General features: G+C 42.1%; 1 protein-coding gene, 1 long non-coding RNA gene and 1 pseudogene across 3 annotated transcripts in view; 2 read left to right on the forward strand and 1 right to left on the reverse strand.

The window, feature by feature from the left end:
* Nucleotides 1-4,184: 4,184 nt before the first annotated feature.
* LOC118242113 lies at nucleotides 4,185-5,484 on the forward strand. Its single transcript, XR_004776547.1, has 2 exons — nucleotides 4,185-4,725; nucleotides 5,387-5,484. It is a non-coding gene; the product is annotated as an uncharacterized LOC118242113 (long non-coding RNA).
* A 6,971-nt stretch (nucleotides 5,485-12,455) lies between these two features.
* LOC113577909 lies at nucleotides 12,456-21,162 on the reverse strand (annotated as a pseudogene).
* A 1,066-nt stretch (nucleotides 21,163-22,228) lies between these two features.
* gas7a (growth arrest-specific 7a) overlaps nucleotides 22,229-27,932 on the forward strand; it is a 26,227-nt gene continuing 20,523 nt past the window's right edge. The window contains exons 1-3 of one of the 2 annotated variants that reach the window (XM_027010784.2): nucleotides 22,229-22,392; nucleotides 25,606-25,720; nucleotides 27,931-27,932. The exon at nucleotides 27,931-27,932 is cut by the window's right edge and continues 67 nt beyond it. In XM_027010784.2, the coding sequence (XP_026866585.1) occupies nucleotides 22,390-22,392; nucleotides 25,606-25,720; nucleotides 27,931-27,932 (120 nt within the window). In that variant the 5' untranslated portion in view covers nucleotides 22,229-22,389. The remainder of the gene's footprint in view (nucleotides 22,393-25,605; nucleotides 25,721-27,930) is intronic. The other variant, XM_027010785.2, reaches the window with a different exon arrangement.

Consider the following 27,932-nt stretch of genomic DNA (forward strand, 5'->3'; position numbering starts at 1 on the left):
TAAAGGGTGTTTCATAATGTGAAGAAGAATTATTGAAAAAAAATGACTTTAAATGTTTGCTCCTTTAAGTGTTATTCAGTACTTTGCAACAATTGTATGTGTTGGAGACAAGAAGAAAGAGCAAGTATCTGGAAAAATGCAGGTGAAACATTTATTGTACTGGAGAAAGGACACAGACAAACCCACAGTCAAACATTTCCCTGAGTTTTATTTACTTCGCATGTTCAGGGCACCCTGAAAGACCCAATCATCCTAGTACACCCTCTGCTGGCGGCTTTTGGGAGTGCAGGCTGTAAGATATGAGAACTCCTCTTGCTGCATGAGTTCATTTTCCAGAAATGCTAAGGCATATCTAGACACCGAAAAGCGATTATAATCACATAAAAACGTATAAGAGAAAATACTAATTTAGAAACATATAAACACTTTATTGTTTACTAATAACAGTGTAAATAATCATAGTCATCATTATCCTATTTTGGAACAAAAGGGAAACTGGAACTGAAATCTTAAAGTGGAACTTTGTTTCGGAGTTTGTTTCTCCTCTTGAATGCTGGTCTACAGAACCTTGCAGTACACAGTGGTGTACATAATGAATAATTTAATCTAGTGGTGTACATAATGAATAATTTAATCTAGTGGTGTACATAATGAATAATTTAATCTAGTGGTGTACATAGTGAATAATTTAATCCACACTACACTAGAGAGCATTATTTGTTGTTCAAAGAAATGTTGATCACCACCAATACATATAATTATGCATAGTGCATTGCAGTAATGAAACAGAACTCATGAGAACAGTTGAAAGATCAGAGTTGTCCATAAATCAACACAGCAGTGTCTATTACAACAGTAACACACAGGTATTCTTCGATTCTCTGTGGTAAGACAGACTAAAGTTGACATCCTGGATTTCAACTCAAAGGGGAACGTTGGTACGTACAATGTGCCTGGGGCAGTGGTGCATTATGGGAACTTTTAAGCAGAAGCAGTATGAGGAGCAGGCATGGTGGCACAGAGGGTGATGCTGTGCTTTAGGTTTTAATACACTGTCATCTTCTGTTTTTATTAAAGATGCTGTAGGTTGTAAAACTGTAGGTTTTACATTTAGCATAACCTATTAACAAAACTAACACTGGTCTATTTTTAAAAAACGGTAGCGGACAAAGTGGCCTATCTACTAGGCATGAAATCTGCTGATTTGCCGAAAGTTCGAGAGGGCAGACTGTTGCACTGGGAGGAGCATTAATGCACTGTCACAAGCACCACATGTCTGTGCTTGAACAAAAGCTGTGCAAGAAAGAAGGCATTGAATGGGAGGGCTTAGAAGTGCATAGACACCATAGACATTGAATGGGAGTGCATAGACACCATAGACATTGAATAGGAGTGCATAGACACCATAGACATTGAATGGGAGTGCATAGACACCATAGACATTGAATGGGAGTGCATAGACACCACAGACACTGGAATAGGTCAGGGTTAGTCAGACTGTGTGTGATAAAACCTTTGTTGGTGTACCGTATTGTAAATGTTATTTCAGCTATGTTGTTTTTTTGGAAAAGTATTTAATTCTTTTTTTTCCAAAGCCAGTGTTTTGAAGAACATTGTATTTATTTTATTTATTTTTGCTCCACAGCCAATAGGCTTCTCCATCCTTGGAAGAAGAGTGCATGTTCCCCAAAGCATGAGTACAGAATTAGAATTTTTGCTCATGATCTTCAGTCCTGCAGGCCAATCTAAACAAACTCATGGGTGACCTCAGGTTCTCAGATCCTCTCTGCTGATGTAGTAGTCCTCTTTCTCTGGTCGTTCCAAGACACCAGGGGCATTGGGCAGGAGGACTGGAGGTAGTAGATGCCCCGGCCGAGCCCAAGGCTGAGCGCAGGAGTGCTTAGATGGTGTCTAAAGACCTGGAGATAAAAGTGGTCGGAGGGATGCAGAAAGATGCTGGTGGACACGAGAGAGAAGCAGACCCTCATGACCTGTTTGGTGTGCAGACCACAAATGTTCAGATCAAACTGATATATTTGTTTCAAACGAACCGCCCGTTGACTGGACATCATAACCCTTCAGGCTGGGACTCAAAATGCTGCTCAGATAGAAAGCTTTGCAGATGAGATTTACATTTACATTTACTGCATTTAGCTGGCGCTTTTATCCGAAGCGACTTACAATTATGACTAAATGCAACTTGAGCAATTGAGGGTTAAGGGCCTTGCTCAAGGGCCCCAACAGTGGCAACTTGTTGGTGGTGGGGCTTGAACTAGTCAAGTACCTTAACTACTGAGCTACCACTACCACCGGCATAGCCAGAACTGTGCTGTTGGAAACTGTATCTGGGGCTGGTACGTTTTGGGTCTGTAGCGCTGCCAGGTGCTGTTGCTTTATAGGCCACCACGAGAGGAGCTGAAGAAGGACCAGAACACCAGTACCCATCTGGAGTGGATGAAGAAGAATCTGGAGGCCACAGTCAAAGACCTGCAGCAATGTCTGTAAGAAGCTGAGCAAACTGTCATGAAAGGTGGAATGGAAGAACTTCAGGAACTAGGGAAGAGAGTCAAATGTGCTATAATGCATGTGCTCATGGTTTGCCTTTGTGTTACATATGGATTAATAAGTCTAGGTCAGATACGGGTCAGAGAGCCAGGGAGTACTGAGCAGAAATGGCAGGGAAGAAGCAGAACTTGGAAACCATGAAAGGAGTAAAGGAAGATGAGAGGAACATCATGGAACCTGCAGAGCAGGCGTGGTGAGAAGAAGCCAGGTCTCCCGAGGACTGATGAGAACCTCTACTCATCTACGCTGCAGAAGAAGGCCAACGAGGATGTAGCTGGACTGCGGCACTTGGTCAAAAAACCACAACATAAAGACTTTTAAAAGAGAAAGCTGGGGAAAAAACAGAGTTGCATCACTTTGCTGTTATGTCACTTGTCAAATCTGCCACCTACTATGGTTTATTATTATGACTGTGTCATATGTGTGGCATATCTGATGCCATTTGTGCCCTGTGAACAGAAGGAGCAAATAGGCCTCCACCTGATTCAACTGTGGAAAGTGCTACTTGAGTTGGAAGCTGGTGCAAAAGGATAGTAACTAAAGGAAGTACCCAGGTTTGACTATTGGAAATATCTACTCTTACAAAGACTGCTTATACTGTATTAGCAATTGTAGTGTTATATGTATAATTATAGCAATATAATTTTCCACTAACAAATATTCAACACCATCATTCTACAAGTGTTCGACACCAGCGGCTGATTGTTGAAATTATTCATGTGCCTAAAGACTTTTGACTGTTCACTCGATTCACTACTGTTGTGATATTATGCATTATGCATCACTATGCATCATATTTACATGCACACATTGTTTATTTAGCTGACGGAGATCAAGGGAGTCATTCTCTTGTACGCTTTAAATGTTTAAACATCTTTAGACAGTACCTCACCTATGTATGTATCTATGCATCCCTTTCATGGCTGGGAGTACAATTGCATGGTGCTGCCATAGAGCAGTTCCTACAGTTGATAGTCTCTGGCCTTGTTTTAGTGTAGGAAAATTAATGGTTTGTCCATTCGTGTATTTTTGTATCGATACATATGCTTTGATACTGACAAGGTAAACATTAACAGTCATTGAGTAACAGAAGGAAGCTTTACATTAAGCAAATAACATTTAATATTTCATTTAGAATAATATTTGTGTGTTTTGTGATTTATTTTATATAAGCATAATTAATGGGGGCTGCTTTTAGTCTGAGAATCTTGATTCTCAATGTGCAGTGCTACTGAGAAACCAGCAGAGGGCGTGCTCACCTCATTCAGCAGCAAACGCATCGATTATGCATATTTCAATTATTCTTAAACAGCTTTAACACCAACTGGGTAACAAACACAGCAGGAGAGTGGCCCGGTAGACTTTTGCGTTTCCCCGAAACCCTGCAATTGCCTGTTTCCTTGCTGACTTAATAAAAGCAAATAGAAAATGCCTTCACGCACCCTACCTTGACCACGAAAGAGCGTGCTGTTTCATTCCGGAGCACAACACATTTTAGCAGTGGAAACCACCATTTCGGTTTACGTAAGACAATGGCATTTATTTATATCTCCATGATGCACGGGTGCAGGATGACAGTAGCGCCTGCACCGTTGAGGCCACAGTCTGCTGCAGCAAAGCAAGGCGTTCACACGAGACGCAGCCAGTAACAACGCGGCCTTTTCTGCTCAAACCGCTTCTTATCGCTTTCATTTTCCGGCAGCACGCGGCCAGGGACGTGTGATGTGACTTTTAGATCAGGTGGGCCAGTCAGACGCCTGCGAGTCTGCCTGCCGCTCGAGGACGCAGTTAGCCACACGGCCTAAGGATGGGCAGGCCTGAACCGCGCGGGCGAGCAGCGCGGTGGGCCCACGCACGGGAATCACGGCTGGCGTGCTATTTTGGCATGAGCGCCGCCTCATGCTTCACCTCACAGGCCTATGCCAGCGCCGAGCTCCCTGCAGAGCGTGGATCCGGGTTTAAATTGTAACAACCCGTCTGACTAAACATGAGATAGGAAGCACCAGAGAGTTAGGCTATGGAAGGCGCCGAACTACCCAGGACCACAGCCATCCAGGCAGGTGGGAAGCATGAGAAATCTGTATCTGAAGGCCACATATTTAGTGCATCACTGAGTGGAAGCTGAACCTTGAAGAACAGACCCGCTGCGGCATTATCCAGGTGGGAGCAGGTAGCGTGGTTTGAAGGATTTTTTGTTTTGTTTTGGGTTTTTTTTCCTCTTCATTAGGAGATGTAGAAAGAAAAAAAATTAAAAGTTGACTCTTCAGCCATCTCTTTCTTCTCTAGTGCTCCAGAGTCTGAGTGTTGTATTCAACAGGTTATATCATTTTTATATTGGCATTGGGCCAAAGTGACACTGACAATTTGAGGTTTTAATTTTTGCATAAATTAGTGAGGTTTTGATCTTTTTTTAAGCATTTGGTCCGTGTATTTCATCGACCTCACAGTCACTGAAGCTCAGCAAGTGGTCCTCTTTTCCACATAATAAAGAAGTCATCATTTCTGTTTCTGCACACCTGTGTTTTTGGCACCTGGCTTTCTATCAGCATTCAGCAACTTTTTTGATGGCTATTGGTACATTGTGATTGCATTTACCTTAGTTTTAAAACTTATTTCTATTTAAAAGATCCCATAAACAAGCACCTTTTAAGGACTTCTTGCACCATTTTAATCACATCCTTCCAAAAATGTGGCAAGTATTACAAAGTATTACTACATTACTTCTATAAGTGGGACAAATTATTGTATCATATGTGTGACATTTCATCATTGCTTTTAAGTATTTCTTATTGGCCAATATTTTTTTTTTTTTTTTTTCCAGAGGCGATTTTTTTTTCCAGGTGTCTGAGCCATCTGTGATAAATCTGTGTATCTTCAGCAGCCTGTTTCAAAACACTCAGGTGACATTGCCAAGGTGACAGGCTATCACAGAAGAGACGACCAGAGAACAAGATCACTGTTTTTGGACTGCCACTTAACCGAGACCTTCTCAGCCAGATGCCTGCTATGGTCCCCACATTCTGCACATTTACTATTCACAGTGGGTGGCTGCATTTTTTTTTGCTTCTCATTCATGCTGGTTCACACCAGAACAGATACAGTGTTTGGTTAACAGTCCACCCAAAGTCCATATTAATATAAAAAATATAAAATAATATAAAATTTTTTTTTTTCTTGTTTGCTGAAAAATGATCTAATATTGTTGCTTTACTTATACACTAATATGCTGTATATTTGTAGTTTGAGTTGTCTCAGAATTAATTAAAATGAACATGCAACTATTGTAAATGTGTTACACCATGTTTAATATCATCAGAGCTGTTGGTGATGGTTATAGCTTCAGTGCATTTGTAGCAAATAGATCCTACTAAAAAGCTTCTGATTTTCAGAGAATGGCTATATTATAGTGCAGCACTATGAGTATACCTTCCACTTTCAAAAGCATTTAGTAGAAAACTAGTCCCCATGTTTAGCACTCACCAGACTGTACTCAGGTGTGGAAGGTCCTAAGATAAACATCCTTACAGATTAGCGCAGTTGAAGAATTTACATTATATGGAGCTTTGTATGCAGTATAGCTTTTATCAGTGAAAGGAAGCAACAGTTGAACTATGCATCTGTCACTGCAGTTGGACCGACTGAAGCTGGCTCGTGTCATGTGACCCAACTGTGACAAAGGTCATACTGTGTGCTTATATATAGCAAATCGATTCTAACAGCCCTTATATGATACAGCAGGAACATGCTAAATAAAGAGGCAAATTCATTGCAATTTGTTCATCAGCTATTTGTTGAAAGCAGCATTGTTATATACAGTAATCAATCTGTTGTGCTATTATATTACTTGCTCCCAGGAAATGTATATAAAAGATATCAAGTCATCCCAATTGAATCATATTTATTTTTGAGTTAACAAGATATATGAACATAATTTATTTTGTATTGTGGAATGGAACTGCTACATTGGCCAGACTTTAAAATAACCTGTTCTGTTGTGTGCCTGAGAAAAACATAAAGAATGAAAGAATTTTGTTTACATCACAGATTCCAAAATGGGCAGAATTAGGCACTCCAGCAAAGAAAGTAACTTTAGCTTGCTGTCCATTTGATTCTGGTGGATTGTTCTGACAATCTACAAGAGACCTACATCTCATCTTATTCTGTATTATGAGAGCTAACTGACTAACTGCATTTCATGTGCTCTGTCAGTTTGACTCTGGGTGATGTAACTCATGAAAACCTGATATTTACATCAGAATCTAATTTAATACAGTATTCATAATAGTAATTAGATTAAATTTAATTTCATTTGAATCTCTCAAGGGAATGAAAGAAACAACACAATGACAAAATCACTGCTGCAATTACAATAGATGCCGTAGTGTGCTCTGTTCCCATCCCAACGCGCCACGACGATATAACATACAGCCGGATATCTTCCAAGTGGAGCTCACAAAACAATGCGGGGATCATAGAAAATTGGACCACATTTCAGGGCAAGTCTGGCCTTTTATGGCAGGACGGTATCCATCCTATGGAGTGTGCTGCTCTCCTCTCTTGTAACATAAGCCACGGTCTTATGACAGACCTAGGTAATCTTTGGCAATCCAGAGGCCAGGCAGCAGACAAAGAGGGGAAACCACCCGTCTGCTGATTGCTACTAGACGTCACCCAAGGTTCACCATATTGACACTGTGTCTGTTCGTCGAGCTAAGCAGAAATACAGAAAACCAAGAAAAACATATCTTAATAACCTAATTAGTATTAAAGTAAGTTGACTCACAGAATACTGCCTCCACCTTTCATCTAAAGCTGGGTTTACTAAATGTTAGATCCCTAACATCTAAACTGCTTATGTTAAAATAAATCCTCACAGATCATAGATTTAATGTACTTTCTCTAACAGAAACCTGGATCAAGCCAAATGAGTGCATATCTTTAAACGATGCGTGTCCTTCTGGCTACAGCTATGTACACCGCCCTCGTCTAAGCAGCCATTGAGGTGGCATTGCATTTATTTATACTGGCACATTAGGCATAAACCAGAAAGCTGGTTATGATTTTGAGTCATTTAAATTATTTTTACTAGCATGAACAATGCAACCAAGGATAAGAAGACTACCCGGCCTCTTCCCCTAATCGGCATCTACAGGCCACCAGGATCCTATTCAGAATTTATTAGCACATTTGCAGATTTCCTCTCTATTCTAGTCGCTCTAGTAGAGAGAGCCATTATTGTTGGTGATTTCGATATTCACATTGATAGTGCCCAAGACCCTCTGAGATCAGCCTTTAGTTCTATATTAGAGTCAGTGGGTTTCACCCAATGTATAAGAGCACCCACACAGTCTGGTGGACATATGCTTGACTTAGTACTGTCCTATGGTGTGGACATAGTCATACTACCCCAGGCTGATGCCATTTTGGACCTTTCCCTCATTTCATTCGAACTACATACGAGCCATATTATAGTAACCTCGCCTTGCTACCAAACGATACGCACGATCATGTCAGCCACTACGTCTAGAATTATGGCATTCCTAAACCGTTCAAATTAGCAGTAATCTAACCTCGACCCACGTCAGCTGTCAAATTACAGGCCGATCTCAAACTTTCAATTTATTTCCAAGATCCTAGAAAAAGCTGTAGCTCAGCAGCTAAGCTTAAACCTGAATCGCAACCAGATACATGAAGTCTTTCAGTCAGGGTTTAGGCCTCATCATAGTACAGAGACAGCACTGATTAAAGCAGTTAATGACCTGTTGTTGGCTTCTGACCAGGGTTATGTCTCTCTGCTTATATTGCTTGATCTGAGTACAGCTATAGATCACTTTAGATCTATTGACACTATATATCACAACATTTTACTATATAGACTCAAAAATGTTGATGGGATTATGGGCAAGGTTCTTTCCTGGTTAAAATTTTATCTAGTTGGTCGCTTTCACTTTGTTAACATAAATGGAGACTTTTCAGCATACAAGAAGGTTTAGCTATGGTGTCCCACCAAGATCTGTTCTAGGGCCTCTGCTTTTTTCTTTATATATGCTAGCTCTAGGTGACGTTATATGCAAACACTGTGCTAGTTTCCACTGCTACGATGATGATACTCAGCTGTATGTCTTAGCCAAACCAGAGGACATGTATCATCTTAGTATTATTGAGGAATGCATAAAGGACGTCAGACACTGGATGTTGAGAAACTTTCACTCACTTAATCCTCAAAAAACGGAAGTGCTTCCATTAGTCCCACAGACGGCTAGTACCTCGCTCTCTAATTACTTAATGAACCTCATTGGTCTCCCAATCACAGCTTATAGATTTTGGAGTGATCATTGATGCCAGTCTCTCATTCGAAGCTCATGTAATAATATTTCTCCACCTCAGGAACATTGCAAAGATTAGGAATATACTCTCCTCATATGATGCAGAAAAGCTAGTCCATGCATTTATCACTTCAAGATTGGACTACTGTAATGCCTTACTATCTGGCTGTACCACTAAGTGCCTAAACAAGCTCCAGCTAGTTCAGAACGCAGCAGCCAAAGATCTTACTTAGAACTAGAAAATTTGATCACATTACTCCTATCTTAGCTACATTACATTGGCCCCAAGTAAAATTTTGTATTGATTGTAAAATGCTTCTAATGACCTAGAAAGCACTGAATGGTCTTTCCCCACAGTACCTTAGGGAGCTCCTAGTGTATTACAACTCACCACGTCTGTTAGATCAAAAGGCTCTTTACTAGTACTAAGAATAAAAATTGCAGGGGCAGAGCCTTTTCCTATAAAGCTCCCACACTATGGAACAATCTTCCTATAAATGTTTGAGACTCAGACACAGTCTCAATATTTAAGGCTAGGCTGAAAACCTATTTGTACAGTCAGGCATTTTATGAACGACTTCCCATCTTAGGTAAAGGGGTAGATCTGGGGGTCCATGGGCACTGAGACTTTTGCTAAACTGGGATGTTATGATGCTGTCACTTCACTTCTCTTTTGTCACTCATGCCTGTGGTTCCTAATGGCTCTTTCCTTTTAGCTGTGCTGTCATAGGTCGATCTGCCAGAGTCCCTCTTTCACATTATAGTTCCCTAATCTACACACCCTGGACATGCCTGATATTCTAGTCTCCCTTTCTGCCGAGGTTCACCTACCCCTGATGTCATGATGAAAACCAGACTAGACATTGATTGCTTATTTTTTCATTCTTTATTTATTTTATTTTTCTTTCTTGCACTACTTATTCTGCTCCTTATTGTTTATATTGTTACTATTATAATGTCCGTTGTTGGCCAGGGGAGGACGGCCCCTCCTTGGAGTCTTGGTTCCTCTCAAGGTTTCTTCCTCGTGCTCTAGGAAGTTTTTCCTTGCCACTGTTGCCCTTGGCTTGCTTATTGGGGGCTTGGACTTGGACATTTGTAAAGCTGCTTTGTGACAGCAACTGTTGTAAAAAGCACTATATAAATATATTTGACTTGACAATAGTCCTACCACTTAAATGGGAATTGAATCATTTCCCTCTTCCATATGACATGTGGATAAAATAATTGGATATCCAACAAACAAAATCCTTAAGTGGTTATTTTATTTATTATTTTCATTTAATCTTTTACCATCATTACTCAGTTAACCTGCATTTATTGCTGAATTCATATGCATAGTGAAAATACTGAGTCATCCATGATTACCTGAGCTATAGATAAAACAGCATAGGCATTTGTTCATCAGTTTAATCTCTCTATGAATCTGAACATCATGAATTCTATGTGTGAAAAATTATTTTTAGTTCAAGTCATCGTTATACAGTTTATGTCTAGTACAGGGTACTTGTTTGTAACTGCTTGCTATTACCATTTGTTTCAAAATGAAAAACTTTAGCAGTTTTTTAAATCAGTGGTAAGATTGTTATATTTTATCCAGAAGCTAGGTTTTGTTCACATCAAATAAGCAGACATGCTTCTTTATTGCCATTTTGTGAAGAAATATAAGTAATAATGGATATAATATAATGACCTGTTCCTCCTGAAAAGCATGCATGCCCTAAAGTTACTGCAAGTCACTCACACAAAAGCTCACCACCATTTCACCAATACACATGATACACATTCCAGAGCAGAAGCCTTCAAATTAAAGCTGCACTTGCAGTCATTGTTTTGTTTCAGGTCCAATGTGCTGGAGTCCAGGGCCAAAATGCACATACCGCGTCCCTGTCCGGTTGCTTAGAGATGGCCCCATATTTCTTTAAATGAAAACTAATTTTCTACAAATAAAAAAAAAGCACACCAGCTTCCATCTTGAGGTCTCTTGCATCTCTCTCCTGTCTGTCCGTTCCCTGAATGTAAAAAGGATCAAGTAAAGCACCACACTGATGGATTCACAGTTTGAATAGGAGGTGTGCATCACGCTGAATGCGAGTGTGACCTAAAATCAGCTACATTCACCAAGCTACTGAGCACAGCAATGCTTAGACTTACCATTCCTAGCAATGCTTACCAAAGACATTGTAGTGTTAAGCTGGTCTTAAATACAAGAGTGTGTATTCTATCATTAAGCGATGATCTTTGTCTTATGGTGCATTTGGGAAACCCAACCTTGACTAACCTGTGCCCTCTATATAATCCACTCAGTTATTTTGATTTGAAATCAACCATGCTGCATGTCCCAGGTGTCATTGCTGACCTGAGACTCAGCGGTGTCGGCTTTCTCCTCAGCCTCCTCCAGCTCAGGCTGCGCTCTCCTCAGCTTGGTTGAACTGGTGTTTGCTTGTTCCTCCTGACAAAGAGATCAGAGCATTGATCTGTAGTTATCCAACAATAAGAGAAACAGCAGGTGCCTGGGGACTCCCTATTTGAGAAGAGCCTCACTCTCAGCCTCCTCTGATTGCTTCTTGTAGGCCTTGACCTTCACTGTAACTTGTCCCCCAGATCTTGTAATCTCACCGTGTTCTTCTAGTCTTTCTCACACTGTAGCAACAGTAAAAGGAAGGAAAGCAATTTTCATTTTAAGAGCTTGAATATTGACATTGTAATGTAATTTCATGTTTTCTAATAATTTAGGATATCCAGAGGGAGAACTCATCATCATGAGCTTTCACTAATATTTCCTCAAGTTTGTCAGTGATGAAGGTGTCTGGTAGATGTCACGGAAGGCTCCCCTTCCACTGGTCACGTGGTATGGCCCGCAGCATGCAGTGGGAGTTCTCTCTTGACTGTGTCTCATTTGTAACCATGCCTATGTTTAGCACACAGCTGCATTGCTTTAGTCTTGTCATGTTTGTATGTATTTAAACCCTTGTCTGTGTGTGCATTATGATCGGTCATTAATCATGTTCATGTTCGCGTTGTTCTTGTTTGCCATATATGTTTTCTTGTTCACAGTTTGTTATACATGAGTGCCGGTGTTTGTATCGTATGTTAATAAACATTTTTCTCCGTCGAGCGAGTCTGTATGTCCTGCTCATTGCCGTGTGGCACTCTGGCCATTACAGAATGACCAACCACAACAGGACACCTACTCACACCACAGGAAACAGACCTCCTACAGGGATGTGCTTGAGGACATCCAAAGCTGTTGCCTGGATCCCTGGATATTTGTGAGAGGACTGTAACCGGTGTTTGCGACCACACTGGAGGAGGAGGGGAACATTCCCTGGAATTTCTTGGAGGGCTTTCTAGGGCTACCGAGCCAGGACCAAGGAGCGCTGAGGGGCTCAATTGGGACCGCGGTGAAGGCGGTTGATGGAGCTGGCTAGGCCCCTGAGCTAGCGAGGATAAAGCCTATATTCTTCCTCTTCCATGGAAAGGCCAGAAGTACTGGAAGGGTCCGCCCAAAGCCCAGGATGTGGACTACCTCTGGGGCTGTCCTTGGGTAGCTGGCAAAAGGAGGACCATAATGTTGGGATAGCACGTTCAGAGCCAGGGCAGTCAAAAATGTCTCCATACCCTTCAGGTTTTCATTTTCAATGTTTCTATTCCCAGGAAACAGACTTCTTTCAATGTTGCTTCAAGTTCTGCATGGCTCTCTTCATATTTTGTTTCCACTCTGCTAGAATCTACACAATGAGGTATGAAACAGGAAGAAAAAGATTTGCTTTTAGAATTTTCATGTATGTTTTCTTGTCTTCATTAATAAACGAAGGCCAGCAAGTTTGTTGTACCTTATAGTTTCTCCATTTTTCCTCCAGCGCATGAGCAGCTGAGTTTGCCCCCTCCAAATGTGTCAGCAGGTCTTCCACCACCCCCTGATATCTGGTTTGTTTTCTCCATGGAGCAGAACTTTGATTTAACTACCTTGACAGCCTCCAGATGACACTGGGGCAGCTTATTTCTAATATGATTTGGAATACACGTTAAGTTAGCAAATGTAATATGCATAAGCCCGATGTGTATACATAGGTGTAGTATACATAAATCCCTCAGCACTACAAGAAAGTCTTACTTGGAATTCCAAAGTCCTCAGTGCATGGGATGGCACCTGTGTTTGGTCCTCCACTGAACCACCTCACAGTTGACCTTGGACATTCCACGCTGCAGCTCAGCCTTGACCGCCTACTTCTCAAACAAGACAAAGTCATGACAAGATGATTGAAGTGTATGGGCCAAGGTATTCTTAGCCTGTTAAGATCAACATAACGGTTAGTTCCACCTTCTCAGTCTTTAGGGACTAAGATATATTTTTATACTGCACCTTTGTTTTATCCTCATTCTGCCTTTTTATCTCCTCATTTTGTTGGACATAGGCCTGTTTAACCCTTGTTAACTGAGACAAAAGAGAGTCCTTCTCAAGCTGGTTCATCGTTTCACCTTCATATAATTTTGGGAGCTGCTGACAGTCGGCAGATGGACTATAGGTAAGGCCGCTATACAGCAGTCAACATGCAAAATGTGTTCATTTAAACTGGCTGAGTCAAGAGAGCTGATAGCATTTTCCGTTCTTTAGCCTTTGGTCCTCCTCCTCTAGTTTTCACTTCACTTAGCTGGTCCTCCAGAGAGCAGCATAATTTTGCAATATTGACCTTCAAAAATATGATGTTCTCAAATGGCTGTGCAATTAATTATGGTAGGCCCTCCATCATGTTTTAATTACCTTTGCTCTTGCAGTTGCCTCCAAGAGATCATCCATTTCAAGTTTCAACTCGCTCTTGTCCTTCTCAAGCTTTTGTTTGATTGGTTGGAGGCTGTTGATTTGCTCCACAAGTCTTGTTTGATTGGTTGGAGGCTGTTGATTTGCTCCACAAGTCTTGCTGGGTTATTCTTGTGCTACAGGGTGGACTCTTCAAGATCACGGCACAGCTTCCTGAAATTAGCCTCTGGTTTCTCAGCTCAATCTGAGCTGCAGTGGCTCCACCAGCTCCTTCCAGCCTCTCGCTGATATCCTCCAGTTGCCTGGATGGATCAGCTCTGTGCTTCTCAACCCTGCCTCTAGTAGCACTCTCTGGCTCAGTCTCCTGCTCAAGATCCTGTATTTGAGCCTTAGGGTTGAGATCATTTTGGTAAATAAAACTTAGCTCCATCACTTGCCTTGCTTGTTGCTGTTTTTTTTTTTTTTGTTGTTGTTTTTTTGGGGGGGAATATTTAAATGTAAGTAATTTAAACAATTTATAGATTTGGTGAGTTTCTTCTTTGGTTGAGCACTCAGGGGTTTTTTCTTCTTCAGTCTTACTCTTCAGCTGTGTCACTTCAGTGTCTTTTCAGTTCAGGATAAGTTGTAATATTGGTTAAGGCTGTTACAACCCAGTCTATGCTCTGGCTGTAACAGCACTGAGAGACTGGGAATGTGTCAGGTAGAGTAGAAAAGGAGAGAATAAGGCCAAAATAACAAACAAAACCACAGCTTAGTCCAGAATAGAGTAGGTTAGTTTTCTTAACCAAAATAAAACAGAAAGAAAATAGTTTTTACATCCATGACTCCCTAAACCGTTAAACTGGAGGAAAGGAGGAACAACTGAAATGGTGCCAAACTCTGCACTTCCCATCTATTTTACACCTATACTATTAATCTGTATACGAGTATAAAAAAATATTTACAACAGTTTGTTCGAAAAAGCGGCAAGCAACAAGACAATATGGTTTAACAAAGCAGTGGTCTAATCACATTTACAAACACTGATCACACAAAACTACCCCAAAACACAGCCAAAACCAGCAAGAGAGAATTTGAGTTGAGGTGTGGTGTGGTGGATTGGGGTTTGACCGCAAATTATGTAGAATGGTAGATATTCAGGAACAGTACAAGTACTGCTCTAAAACAATGACTCACATCGTCAACGTCCTGCTCCAGTTTTGGTGAGGGTTTTGACTTCATCCTCCTCTGCTTGAAGGACATCCAGCAGAATGGTATTTTCTGTAGTTATTTTAGAAATGTTCTCATCCTGAGAGACAGTCTTTTCCGTGGAGCTTTTCACCTGCACTGTGAAGTACCATTTCAGTGTTAACAATATGAACAGCAGAATGCTGTAACGTATCAGTGTCGGCATTCATTTAATCTCCTAGAACACATTCAGCAATAGGGGGCAACACACTTTGTTTTCTATGGCATGCTTCTCATTCTCTGGCTAACGTAAGCTTGAGATGGTCCATGTGTTTTTCCTCCTCCTCCAGGTTCCTCTTCTTGACTGTGACCTCAGCGTTGACCTCCTCCTCATCTCCCAGCCGCTCCTTCAGCTTGGCTTCCGGCTGGATTTGACTTGTGATCAGTCCCTTGCATCTCTCCTCTGCAGCCATCAGAATATCTGATTCCTCTGAGATCACATAGGCTAGTGAGTTGTTGTTCACATATGATGGCGATTCTTTGGCCCATAAAACCTACACTGTCTGAACTTGAAGGAGGAGAGCATTCTTCGCCAGCTACTCCCTTTTGCTCTCTGATTTGGCCAGGTCCTCCTTACACTTGTCAAAGTCCAGCTTCATCTGGACTCATCTCTTTCACTGACTCAGAAGTCTTCAGTAGAGTCTCATCCGTGGCCAGTGCTTCACATTCATAAAGTCCAACAAATATGGTACCTGATGGCAGAGATGGACTCCCTTTCACAAAAATAACTGATAAACCAGGTGATCTTCACTACTGTTAAATTCGTTACCATGCTGTTTTTTTTTAATGTGTATTATCAAAAGTGTGAAATCTTTCCACAATAGGTTTTGTCTGTATGTAAATTTGAATCCAAATATATACCTTGTCATCAGCACATATGGACATGGATCTATGCATCTATACAGCCCAAAGCTTCCATACTAGCCATCATTACAAATATACAACATAAATAGATTAAACTTACTTATAAAACTAATTATAATGATACATGACTTGTCAGCATAATCATTCCTTATCATTCAGTGCCTTCATCAAAGAACATAATATCTTGTGTGTCCTAATTTGGACTGAGAATGATCCATGTCACTGGAGCCCCGGAGTTTCTATGCTGCCTTCCTATTATCCATGAACGGTTCCTCCGGAATAGCAATTCTGTAGCTGAAGCAAAGACAGTGATGACCCATGGTCATTCAGCCACTTCTTTTCAGTTATATGAGACTTAAACTGCTTGATTTACCTCTTTTTAAAGTCTCCATACAGGGATTCAGATGGGAAAACCATTGCAGTTCAGCTGGTGGATAACCAGATGATTTTCCTCACACCGGTTGCCAAGGAGTTGTAATAAACCATGGAATGTTGGGAAATAAGTGCAAGAGTGCTAAATTCGCTCCAACATTTTATGCCTCAAGGTTCTAATGGTTTAATAATACCCTTTGAAAGTTCTGCACACTCTACCTGGGGTTTTGGTTTCATTTGGAATCAAGCACGTCACAAAATGAGCATGGGTGGTTCCGAGATCAGACATCAACTTGTTCAGGTTTTCCTCTGAATTGACAATAATGAATAATTCATGATATTCTGTTGCAGCAGGATGAATATTTATGAGATGTGACTGAAAAGGCGAATGGGAAAATGAGCCTAAAAAGAGCAGGCACTCTCTGGAAAGATGCTCATTTCTTTTTGGCTCTTTCCTTGCCACTGTTGCCACCAGCAGAGTCTGTGACATCCAAGCAGAGAATCAGAGAGACAAAGTTTCATTTCCACACTCTTCTTTCTCAGATGCAGAATTAGGTCTAGCGTTCGCCTGGTAAGCATAATATTCATCGAGTGTAATTTTGCATAATCTGTTTTTAAACCTTGCCACATATGTAATGCATAGAACTTGCAGGATTATCAAATCTATAATAAATGGCTTTTGTAATGAATATAATCTAAAATGTAGGATTTATGGACTCAGAAGCACTCTCAGTTAAAAAAAAAAACGAGTTCTTTTACAGTTCCTGCATGCAAACTGGGAGTAAGATTCACAGTCTGCAGCTTGGATTGTTTAGAGACTGAAGCACACAGTTACCGTCTGCCCGAACACAGCTTGTGTTCAGCAGGGCCAGCAGTTTCACGGATGACTTCTGGCAAAGCTGCACAACACACTCATTCAGAGGGTCTTTGTTCTTCTCCAGCCAGCCAGCCATGTTGCAGTCCACCGTGCCAGCGTAGTGTACCGGGGAGAAGTCAGCCTCTGGCTTGCTGTTCACAGGCTTGGGCTTCAGAAAACAATTGTATTTGCCCAGTTGTTGGTCATAGGATTTGCTCTTGAAGGATATGTCGGTAGACTGCGGAAACATACACTCCTCCTCAAGGACTGAGAAAATGTCCAGTGGCTGATGAATAGGAGCAGTTGGTCATGAACTCCCTATGTAACTTGTTTCAAGTGAATGTAGTATCATACTGTATCTTGTCAAGAAGCTCAATGCAGGCTGCTGGATCCATAGCAAGGTCTATGAACTCCCAGCCAATACTCTCTTTCTTCTACTCTGCTTACTCCTGCACATGCATGAGGTGCTTGGAAAACTAGCACTTTGTCACTGGTGAAGTTGATGCACAGCTGCTCCAGTGTGTTTGAGCTAGGTTATTTTGAAAGGGACCCCAACATGAAAAAGAGTTAGTGTGATGGTACAAAGCTCATTGCAGTAGATCCCAACTGGGACTGAAAATTGTTGGACAGGCCATGTGAATTAGCTTGACAGATTGAATGCAGCCTTGTCATCTTGTGCTGTTCATTAGGAAAATTTAGCCAGTTATGTTGTAATTATAAAGCAAACTTATAGGTTAAATGATAAATTTGTGATTATACACTTCCTTCAAAAATCTCAAACCCTGCAATGTTGGGGACCTCGATGACATGTTTTCTTTGTTGTTTGCTGATTTATATGTAGGACCATCCACAGGAACGTCTTATAGACAGACTTGGCAAGGGCACCAGTTGAGTTATACACCTAAACCGATTCAGCAGCACTGGCAGTAATATAGGTAGAGTATGAGTGTACCTATGCTGTCTGGTTTCTTGTTACAGATCAGTCGTGAGAATATACGGTAACTCCTCACAGCTGAAAGCTAAAACATCACCCTGGATTTCTCAAGATCTATGATTCAAAACCCAACAAATGGTAAAAAAAAATAAAAAATTAAAGTCATGGCATAGCCTGCTAAATATAAGTCATGTCAAGCTAAAGTTTAAAATAGGCTCTAATAAAGATGCTTGCACGTTTTAATATCTGCTGATGCTACCTGCCCCATTGTTCCAAAGAGGATCCTGATAAATTTATCCTGCGGAGAAATATTCACGTCCTGATGCATTGGACATCTATTTTTAGAACTCCTGCATATTTGAAAACTTGTGCATTTTCTCACAAACTCACAAAGCGAGAGGAAATGTCATTCCTCACAGTTTCGGCATGCACAAAGGTCTCCAGCAATGGGCTGCCCCGGATGATTTGGTCTTCCAGTGTGCCCTGTATGAAAAAGCAGGTGTTGTTTGTCTCAGTGAGAAAATTAGAAGTCACAGCATTGGCTCATCCAGTGCTCACCTTCATCTTGCCAACCAATTCTCTCGTCTTGTGTCCTGACATTGCTATTGCAAAGTACTGGATGACACGTTTGATATTTATAGTTTTCCCTGCACCAGGTTCCCCAGGATGAGACACATTCATTGGTTAGGAACAGCCTGATTGTTGATGACTAAAACTTTAATAACATCTTAATACATCTTTATAATATTCTTTGTAAGAAAGATTCTTACGTGATGAGGAGAGACTGATTGTCTTCATCTGCCAGACACAATTTTATTTTATATAGTGTAATACACAGATATTTGGATGGACACTTGTGTGCAAAATAACGCCTGATTTGACATATCAGTAAGCATAAACTGACAGGCACTATCAGAGATGGCAAGAAATATTTGAAGAGACCACCGTATGCAATCACCACCTCAGTCTTGTAGACTGGGTTTCACAGTCACACAGAACAGTCCAGAGTAAGTCTCTAAAATGAAAACAGAATCCTGGAAAATCTAGAAATACAACAGCTCGTCATTGGAACATTGTCATGGGTGTTCACAGAACTATTCTCCATGCAGAGGAGTGATGGATGTTGAGGGTCTAACATTTCCGGAGATCACCTGTGCTGTGTAGCGTTCTCTGAGCTTGAGCAGTACATGGTTCATCCAGGTAGGTCAGCATCGCCATATCCTCAACCTTATCAAACTTTGGAGCGTTCGTTGGAAAGACGCTCGCCTCTTTCAACACTTACAGTCTTTGTTTTATATATGCTTTCCATGTTCTCATCCTCTCATTCTAAGTAAATAATAATAACTTAAGTTATTACAACTAAATAATTTACCTTTAAAAATGTAGATATAGTCATCAGTTTGCTATTAAATACTTCTAGACGCTAGATGGCATCTTGTTTTGGTCATCATTGTATGCTTCCTACTGTAATAATAATAATAATAATAATAATAATAATAATAATAATAATATATTTTATTTGAATGTGCTACAAACTCAAGGACACATTACAAGGGTAAGGGAAACACCAGACAGTACACTAGACAATAACTAAGAATAAAATTTAAATAAATACATACCTGAACAAACAAATACATAAGTACAAAAATAATTAAAGAAGTACCCAAGTCAAATACCAAAATCCAAAGTTTCCAGAGCTCCTTGAATCTGACTAAAATAGACAGAGACGTTTTATTATATTTAGATGATAGCACATCTTAAATATTCAATACACTGGCGAGAGAGAGAGAGAGAGAGAGAGAGAGAGAGAGAGAGAGAGAGAGAGAGAGAGAGAGAGGGCATGACTGTGCTTTGCATCTAGTAAATAAGGACTAATTCTTTTCTTGCTACTTAGGTGTTAGAGGCAGGCTCATGCTTCCCTGTGAACAACCAACATTAGTCAAAGCGTTAAGCGAACGGTGAGAGAATAAAGAATATGGCTCAAGTCTCTCTGGACCGGAGCCGAGGAACGTGATACGACTTGGCCAACTGTATCCGGATCAAGCAACTGCAGACAGTCAGGGACTCTGTGCTAATGACATGTGGGAGGATGGAGGAGGGTCACTCTTCTTTAGTCTACTCTGGAAGCTATTGCAATTCACACGCTGCAGTTCTTATGTAATGATGGTATGCCAGTGCACTGTTCTGTGTGATCCTTGTCCTATAGATTACCTATTTTTGGAGAGCCTTGGCACCTTGTGAGAGACAATGAGAGTATTTTCTCATAGGCCTTCAGGGGCCTGAGGTGAGAGTTGAGATTTACAGAGCATTCTCTGTACTGGTGGCCAGTTGGAAAATAGCTGCATTGGTGTGTTTCACACCCATATGCCTGGAAATGTAGAATTCAGGATATATTCAAATTGAAAAGTGTTATAAGGACAGTCACAACTGGAAAGTAGATTTCTCACTTTATAGGAACATATATGACATGTACAGATCTTATTTAATCTCTTTTACAAATTACCCCATGGTGCATTCTTATCATAATGATATTTTTGTTTTTGCTGACTTAATTTAGGAATAGTTTTCTTAAGTCAACTGTAAAGGAAAACTTAAGATGTGAACAGATTTTTTGATGCTCTTATGACACCTATTGTGGCCCTTGTTAATGGAAGCTATAACGTGTATGGACGTGCTGTTGTAGTCCTATCCATTCTGCACTTCTTAGTCCTCTTCTGTGGCAAGTGTGCTCATTACTGAGCTGCCCACCACCACAGCGCAACTCGGGAGGTTAGGGGTCTGACTCCTGGCTCTGGCATGCAGCCACTGTTGGGCCCTAGAGCAAGGAGCTTAGCCCTCTCAGCTCCAGGGGCGCTGTACAACAGCGGACCCTGCTCTCTGACCCCAGCTAACAAGAAGCTGGTATATGCGGAATACATTTTGTAGTCTGAACAATGACAGTAGAGTTTAATCTAATCTAATACGCACGGACATTCCATTTAATATGAACATTTAAACTTATAAATGAACACATTTAAATAGCCTTTATTAATTGATTGTGTTTAACTTGGAAAGTTTAACTGTTGACCAGAGGAGAAAAAAACCTGTTGATCAGGAACTGTTTTAATTCAGTGTTAATGTTTGCTTTAGCATATAGCTGTAGAGCTTTTTTGTTTGTTTTTTTGCCAGGAATGATGATAGTCAACAAAAAACCTTTTAACTAAGTATAAGAAAGGAAAAAGTACTTACCTGTGAGTAGATTACAGACAGAGGCAGCCATGTCTTCATTCAGTGGGGGAAACAGTAGAGTTTATTTGGTTTTTATAGCTGAATTTCCTGTCCAAAAAACAGAAGTGACATCACAGCACTTCCTGTTTTGCTCTTTAAGGCGTAAGGAAGGCCTGAGAGTTGGATGGAGTGTGGTTGTGGTTGGAGTGTCCGTTCTCCACCAGACGAGGATGGGTCCCCCCTTTGAGTCTTGGTACCTCTCAAGGTTTCTTCCTCTCTTGGGAGATTTTCCTTGCCACCGTCACCCTTGACTTGCTCACTGGGGGCTTGGGCTGGGACATTTGTAAAGCTGCTTTGTGACAGCAATTGTTGTAAAAAGAACTATATAAATAAATTTGACTTTGACTTTCTTTCAAATTTTTTTCACTAGGTAAGTTTGTATTTTTTCACTTTGAGCACTTGGATTCATTAAACTGGGATCCTTCTGCACCCTAACCTGAAGCAGACCCACGGGTCTTTTCCGCTGGACCGTCGTGCTGTGAACATGCAGCCCTATCACGCGATCCCTTTAATCATGATTAGATCTAAGGCTGCGTCCAACCTCCAATGTGCAGGGGGATGATTTCTGCCTCGTTCAGCCTCATTAAGACGGCACTTTCGGACCAGCCCTTTGTCCCCTGTCCCGCTCATCACTCGTTCCAGGCTCCCTGACAGGCCACAGGAAGAATAGCCGAGCAGCCGTCTCCGTGCGAGGGCCTGCTGTTAAATGCAGAGACGGGGGCAGTTCTGGGGCAGAAACTCCGCACAAGGTCTATTTGAGTCAGGCAGCACAAAACTGGCCTTGTTGGCTGGAGAGAGGGTCGTTTCTTCATTCTCTCCATCTGCACAGCACCAGGCATTGTGCGTCGCGTCATCTCTAGAAAACCCCTCCAAAGTCCAGGAGCATGCTCTCCACTCACTCACATCTGGAACTTCCAAACAAAGCCCTTTTAGAAAGATCCCCGGCCCAGCGACCCAGCGACATTTCTCATTCGACCTCTGTTTTTGGGAAAGGAAGGGAGGCGCACATGGGTAAGGGGTCATATCTGCTCATTTCTTCCATGTCGTGTGGGTTTTTGACCTAGGGTTTTGTGCTGAGAGGAGTTCCCCTGTGGGTGAGAGAGGATACTGTCCTTGTGGAATCCCCTGATCTGGTGTCAGATGCGCACAGGACTCGCACGCTCACTTCTGTCCTCTGACGCTTCTGTCTTGGAAAGGGCTGTTTGAGGAACTGGAGTACATGGTAAGAGTTTTGGGTCCGTTTTTGGTTTTACACTGACTTTTGATGTACCGTTTAAACTCATCTGCTGTGTTCATTGGAAACGCTCAGATTTGGAGATATATGCCCAACAAAGATTAATCTGTCTCCATGTGTGATGGTTTTTGGAAATGAAGCTTCTTGTGATTTTACATAAGAGAGAGTTCTGTTCTATAGTGAGGCTTCACTTTTTGTATTAAAAAACTGTTAACAGTGTACATTGGTGTGCTCTGCTCTTCACCTTGTCTCAGCTGTTATAGCTCTTGAATAATCCCCCTGCTTACCTTGGGGAGGGAGAGAGACATCATGTCAAGAGAAATCTGGTTTGTTTATAGTCGCGTTCATTAGCTCGCACCACCAGAGGTAGTGCACCCTGCTTCGTTCCCCTTCTCTTGCTTCTGACCCATTCAAGTGTGGTAAACTATGGCCCCCTAGCAGACTGAGACTTTCACCCCATGTGTCTTGCAGAAGCTCAGTACAGAACTGTGCGTTTCCAGTATGCTTTTCCTGGCCAAAAAGCCTTGCATTAAATTCCCCTTTCCCTTTTGTGCTTTATGAGGTGTCTTTTCACAATTATAGTTCACGTTTGCTGGATTGGTGGCCCACATTATTGCATTTCCCAGAATAAACCTTTTTGAGTCAAGGGGTAATGAATAACCCTTTTTGGATGTGGGATGCTAGATTAGATCTTTGGCTATGCAATGCTTGATGAAAAGGGACAAAATCCAGATTTTGAGCACAATGCAATTTCTTTCTAATTCTATACATTTTTTCTGTATAATTCAAACATGAAATTTGTATTCTCTGCCATGACTGCAGTTTTGAAGCCTTAATATCAGTTATTGAACTGTAAAAATTATGTTTATTGTTTATTAGTATTCATGATAAATACTAGCACACGTAAAATAAGCTCTTACATGCAGCCAAATGGGGGCTGTAAGAGTGGTCTTAAGTTCAGGTTCTAGCCAGAAGCTGTTCTTTTGTGATTTAAGACCTGCTTCCTCTTGGATCCTAACTAACCATAATAAAAGAAACTGCAGGATTTGGCTGGGAAAATCCAAAGATTCAAAGTATGAGAACTTGGCTCCAGTCAATCCCATGTTTCATGCAGCAGAGAGAATGTGAACTCAGTGTATCCTGGGATCTCATGTATCTGTCTTCCACCCAGTTCAAACCTTTTACTTAGTCTGACAGCTCCTAACTTGAAACCTGAACTTTGCACGACTCAGTGGACATCTTTGCAGACAACTGTCTGGTGTTTGCTATCAGCTGATTGGCAAAACCGAAGAAGGAATGACATTAATCTTCAAAGTACTTAAGGCAAAAATGTCATTAATAATCTTTCTGCTAAGCAAAAGAATTGAGACTCTGTATTCTGGGTTCACAGAGCTGGGAGTTTTAAACCCAAGCAGATAAGCTGGTTTTCCCATCTCGAGTAGCAGTAGAAGCAGAAACATCTCAGAACTGATGGTGCTGACAGAGGAGGGCATTTCTTAAAAGGTCCCACTGAACCAAAAGGGTCTTTTAATGCAAACTGTTAGCACAGCGGGAGGCGGAGACGGGGACACAGTGTCCCTAAATCACATGAGCGTAGGTGCACAGCTCTAGAGGACAAATTCCGCTTTAGCTACCAGACAGAAACGGCACTCGGACCAGCGCCTGGTTGGTGCACCGTCTAGAGCAGCACAATGGAAGATTGGGGCGGAAGATTGTGCGCGTGTGCACCCGCCTCACAGCACCCGCTGGGTGCTTGAACAAGCCACAAAATGGAGACGGGCGGAGAAGGGACAGGCGGGTGTGGGGGCAGGGGCGGGAGGAAGTAGTGTGGAATCTCTTTTATGTGGCACATCAAAAGAAGGGGGTCACCCACAGTGGCCATGGCAGCACAGTGCTGGAGGATGACCAATCTGCTGGCTGCTTAATCGTCCATCCCCCGCTCACTGTCGTCCTCCGCCCCATGTGTGAGGACAGGCCGTGCTCAGGCTTGGTAGCTAACTCTATCAGTCCACTGCCTGGCTCTCTAAGTCTCTCTGTTTTTGTTTTTTTTGTGCTGATCTGTACCTTGCTCCTTCTCTCTCTCTCTCTCTCTCTCTCTCTCTCTCTCTCTCTCTCTCTCTCTCTCTCTCTCCCCCTCTCTCTCTCTCTCCCTCTCTATATTTGGCTTCTCTCTCACTTCTGGAAGATGTAGATAAGATGTAAGGAGAGCAAGGAGCCATTTGTTTAGTTTCTGACTGGTAATATAATGCTAGATTGTTGGATAGTTTTTCTCATCATGCTGTGACCTACTACATTAAGCAGAAGTATTTTTAATATGGCCCTACCTGCGTTTGTTTACATTTCATAATTACATTATCAAAAGTGCTTCACAATTATTTGAAGCCACATAGTTATTCAAACAATAAAACTTAATTATTTCAATTCAGTTTGTTTATTTATTTTTTGGAGAATGATTAGATTGTCATTCCTTATGTGCATGAATTTATCAGATGTACTTGTCTTGTACCTGCCCTCACTGGTCATACTACCAACTATACTTATATTTCGTGTCCTTTAGAAATACATTTGTTAAATTATAGGTGCAGTTACAGACTGTAAGCCATCTTTTTACTCAGATAGCTTATTCCCAGTTCATCACTGACAGTGGTCCAAAAACATTTAATCGCCAACTGTCCTGTGGTCACAAACGGACAATGAAGAGTTGGAAGCTGTGGATTGCAAACAGCGCTTACAGATGAGCTACAGAAGTGCACACCTACAGGGGGATTCTAATAAAGTGGAGTTAGTAATCAAATGATTGGTGAGCATACTGTGATGATTAGTCGTGTTTTCACGGCAGGGCTGCGAAACACCTGTGATTTGTCAGCGCTTTCTCTTAACCTCCTCCGGGTACATGTCGACTTAGCCACCATGCTCACATCACATGATGGTATGATATAGTCCGCCAGTCGTTGGATGACTAATATTGCTTACAGCCAGAAATGCTCGAACGCGGTGCATCAAGCACATCACTGAATGGAAGGCATCGATTCTGACCTTTTATAATCTACAACTTCTTATGTGATTAGTATTCGAATTAAAATCAGCCAGCCCCTGAGGACAGTAGAGGACAGTCTCTAGGGTTAACGGAGGTAGTGAGGTTCGTCTCAGTAAGAGCGGTTTGTCTTCTGTCTCCTGGCCCCTCTGTGGCGTGTGTCCTAGGAGTTCGGGAGCCCCAGGAGTGCGGGAGCCCATGAGGGGGATGCTGCTTCTCTCCCAGCAGGCTGGAGGTGCATCAGGTCAGCTGAAGGGCGCAGGAGCTACATCAGTGGTGCAGGTGGGCCTGCTCTTACCTCTCCACCCTCCACGCCTCCACGCCTGCGGGTGGATGGAGGTGCAGCTTGTTTCCACACTTCAGACTGTAAGTGACTGTATTTGTGTACAGAGAAGGCACCCAGGCAGTGGAAATATACTAGACATAAATGGATTTACTGGACTTTGCAATACCGTGGAACAAAGTGATAACATCTCAAAAACATTGATTTCTTTATAAGTGCCCTTAGTCCAGGGCAGGGGCGTGCAGGACATGGGGCAGGCTCACAAGCCGCTTCAGCCCACAGCGATTGGACCTCGCCAACTGTTTGAAACACAACTGCTGATTGGTTCTCCACCACTGACAATAGGTGGATAACCATGTTTCAGGTCGACACGTAGAGCATGCGACCGTTCGATAAGCAGGCAGACACTTCTCTCATCGTGTTGCATAACCCCAGAAGCCTGTCTCAGCCTGGCAAAAGACCGCCAGGCGGGGAGCGTCATTAGCATTCTCCGCCATCGCCACAGATTAGTTCGTCTGAAGCGGGAGCGGTGGAGTCGATCAGGAATGGATTTATGTGATTTACACACACACACACACACCCCCCCCCACACACACACCCATACACCCACACCCACACCCACACACACACACACACACCCACACACACACACACACACACACACCCATACACCCCCCCCCACACACACACACCCACACACACACACACACCCACACACACACACACACACACACACACACACACACACACACACACACACATGCACGCACTCTGTGTTTATAACCTTTCCATTTTACTATGCCACTGATGGAGCACAGCACTCAGCCTGCTCTGCCCAGCCTTGGAGTGGCCATTTATTTTCCACACAATGCTAATAGAAGTGTGCTGAAGGCAGTCCTGTTAACAGTGATCATTATCGTTAGTTAGGGAATGACGCCAAACCAGCACTCCCATGGGGCAGGCCATTTTTACGGCATTTGGGATGGGGGCCAGAAAGACAGCAAAAAGGGGCTGGATTCACAGCAATATCACTGATCTCTGATCAGACTGCTCCCTTATACAATATACTATAATTTACATCTTTGAGGTTTTTTACAGGTCCAGAGGCAGTGCTGCTTGCGAGAGTAAGTTCTGCATTGTACCTGACTCTGGTTGGCACTCTGCATGTCTCTGGCTCTGGCTCTGTACCTTGGGAATACTGGGAATACTGGCTGAACTGTCTGCAGGCTATTTTAGGGAACAGTGCGACCACGTGTTGGCGCTTTTCCCCTGTAAACAATCTCAGTGTGTTTTCCTTTCTTCAGTGTTTTTGTACAATGCTCGTCTCTCACGGATTACACATCAGTCATGATTAGCAGCTCGGTGTTATTTTTGTTTTATATAACTGCCTTCCAATGCCTTTCAAAATGACTAACTGTCCTTTTGTGAGAAATGTGAGATGTCAGATATGTGTGGCTTTCCAGACCCGACTGACACAAACTACTACATCAAAGACTTTCAATCATTAAAAAATTTTTTTGAGGTACAATTTAATAAAAAAAAAATCATAGCATGTCAAACGTGATTAATCAGCTGTGGCTGCTTAAATCAAGACCAAGTCTGACACCAACCTCCCAGACATCTAACGCTGCGCTAACATTTAAGGAGACTGCTGTCAAAATGGCAGCCCATACCACTGCAGCTACTATCTGAGTCTGATGAGCAAGTATGACTTGTTCAGGGCTTTCTTCTTCTCTACAGGGAAATATGCCGCTCACTGCCTGGAAAGAGCGACGCTGTTTGGCAAGTGTGAGGGTGAACAAACCATATCACTCCAAAGGGAACGTTATTAAGGACCACCGAACAAAAAAAAAAATATGTGGCAACAATTTTTGTAGCCTGTTGCGAAACAGAGCGACCACACTTGCTTGCTGATGCTCTGCTTCCTGTTGCAGGCAGCAATGTGCTTGTCAAGGCTGGCTGTGTCCAGAGGACACAACTTTGTCTTTTTCGCAGGGAAGGCTGGGAAGCATACACATCTGCTGATAACACAGGATGCTGCAAGCACGGTGTTATTTAAAAGGATCGGTATCTTAACCATTGTGTCCCTTTGTAATGAGAGAATTGAAAGACCAAAATGCTCCTTTGTGTTAAACGGCTGTGACCCCTGTTATCAGCCTGCTCTGTGTCTGGCTGCTCTGCGATGCTGTCTGTGCTGTCTGTGTTTCAGAA

The sequence above is a fragment of the Electrophorus electricus genome, chromosome 1 (genome assembly GCF_013358815.1).
Source record: "Electrophorus electricus isolate fEleEle1 chromosome 1, fEleEle1.pri, whole genome shotgun sequence".
In the NCBI taxonomy this organism is placed as follows: domain Eukaryota; kingdom Metazoa; phylum Chordata; class Actinopteri; order Gymnotiformes; family Gymnotidae; genus Electrophorus; species Electrophorus electricus.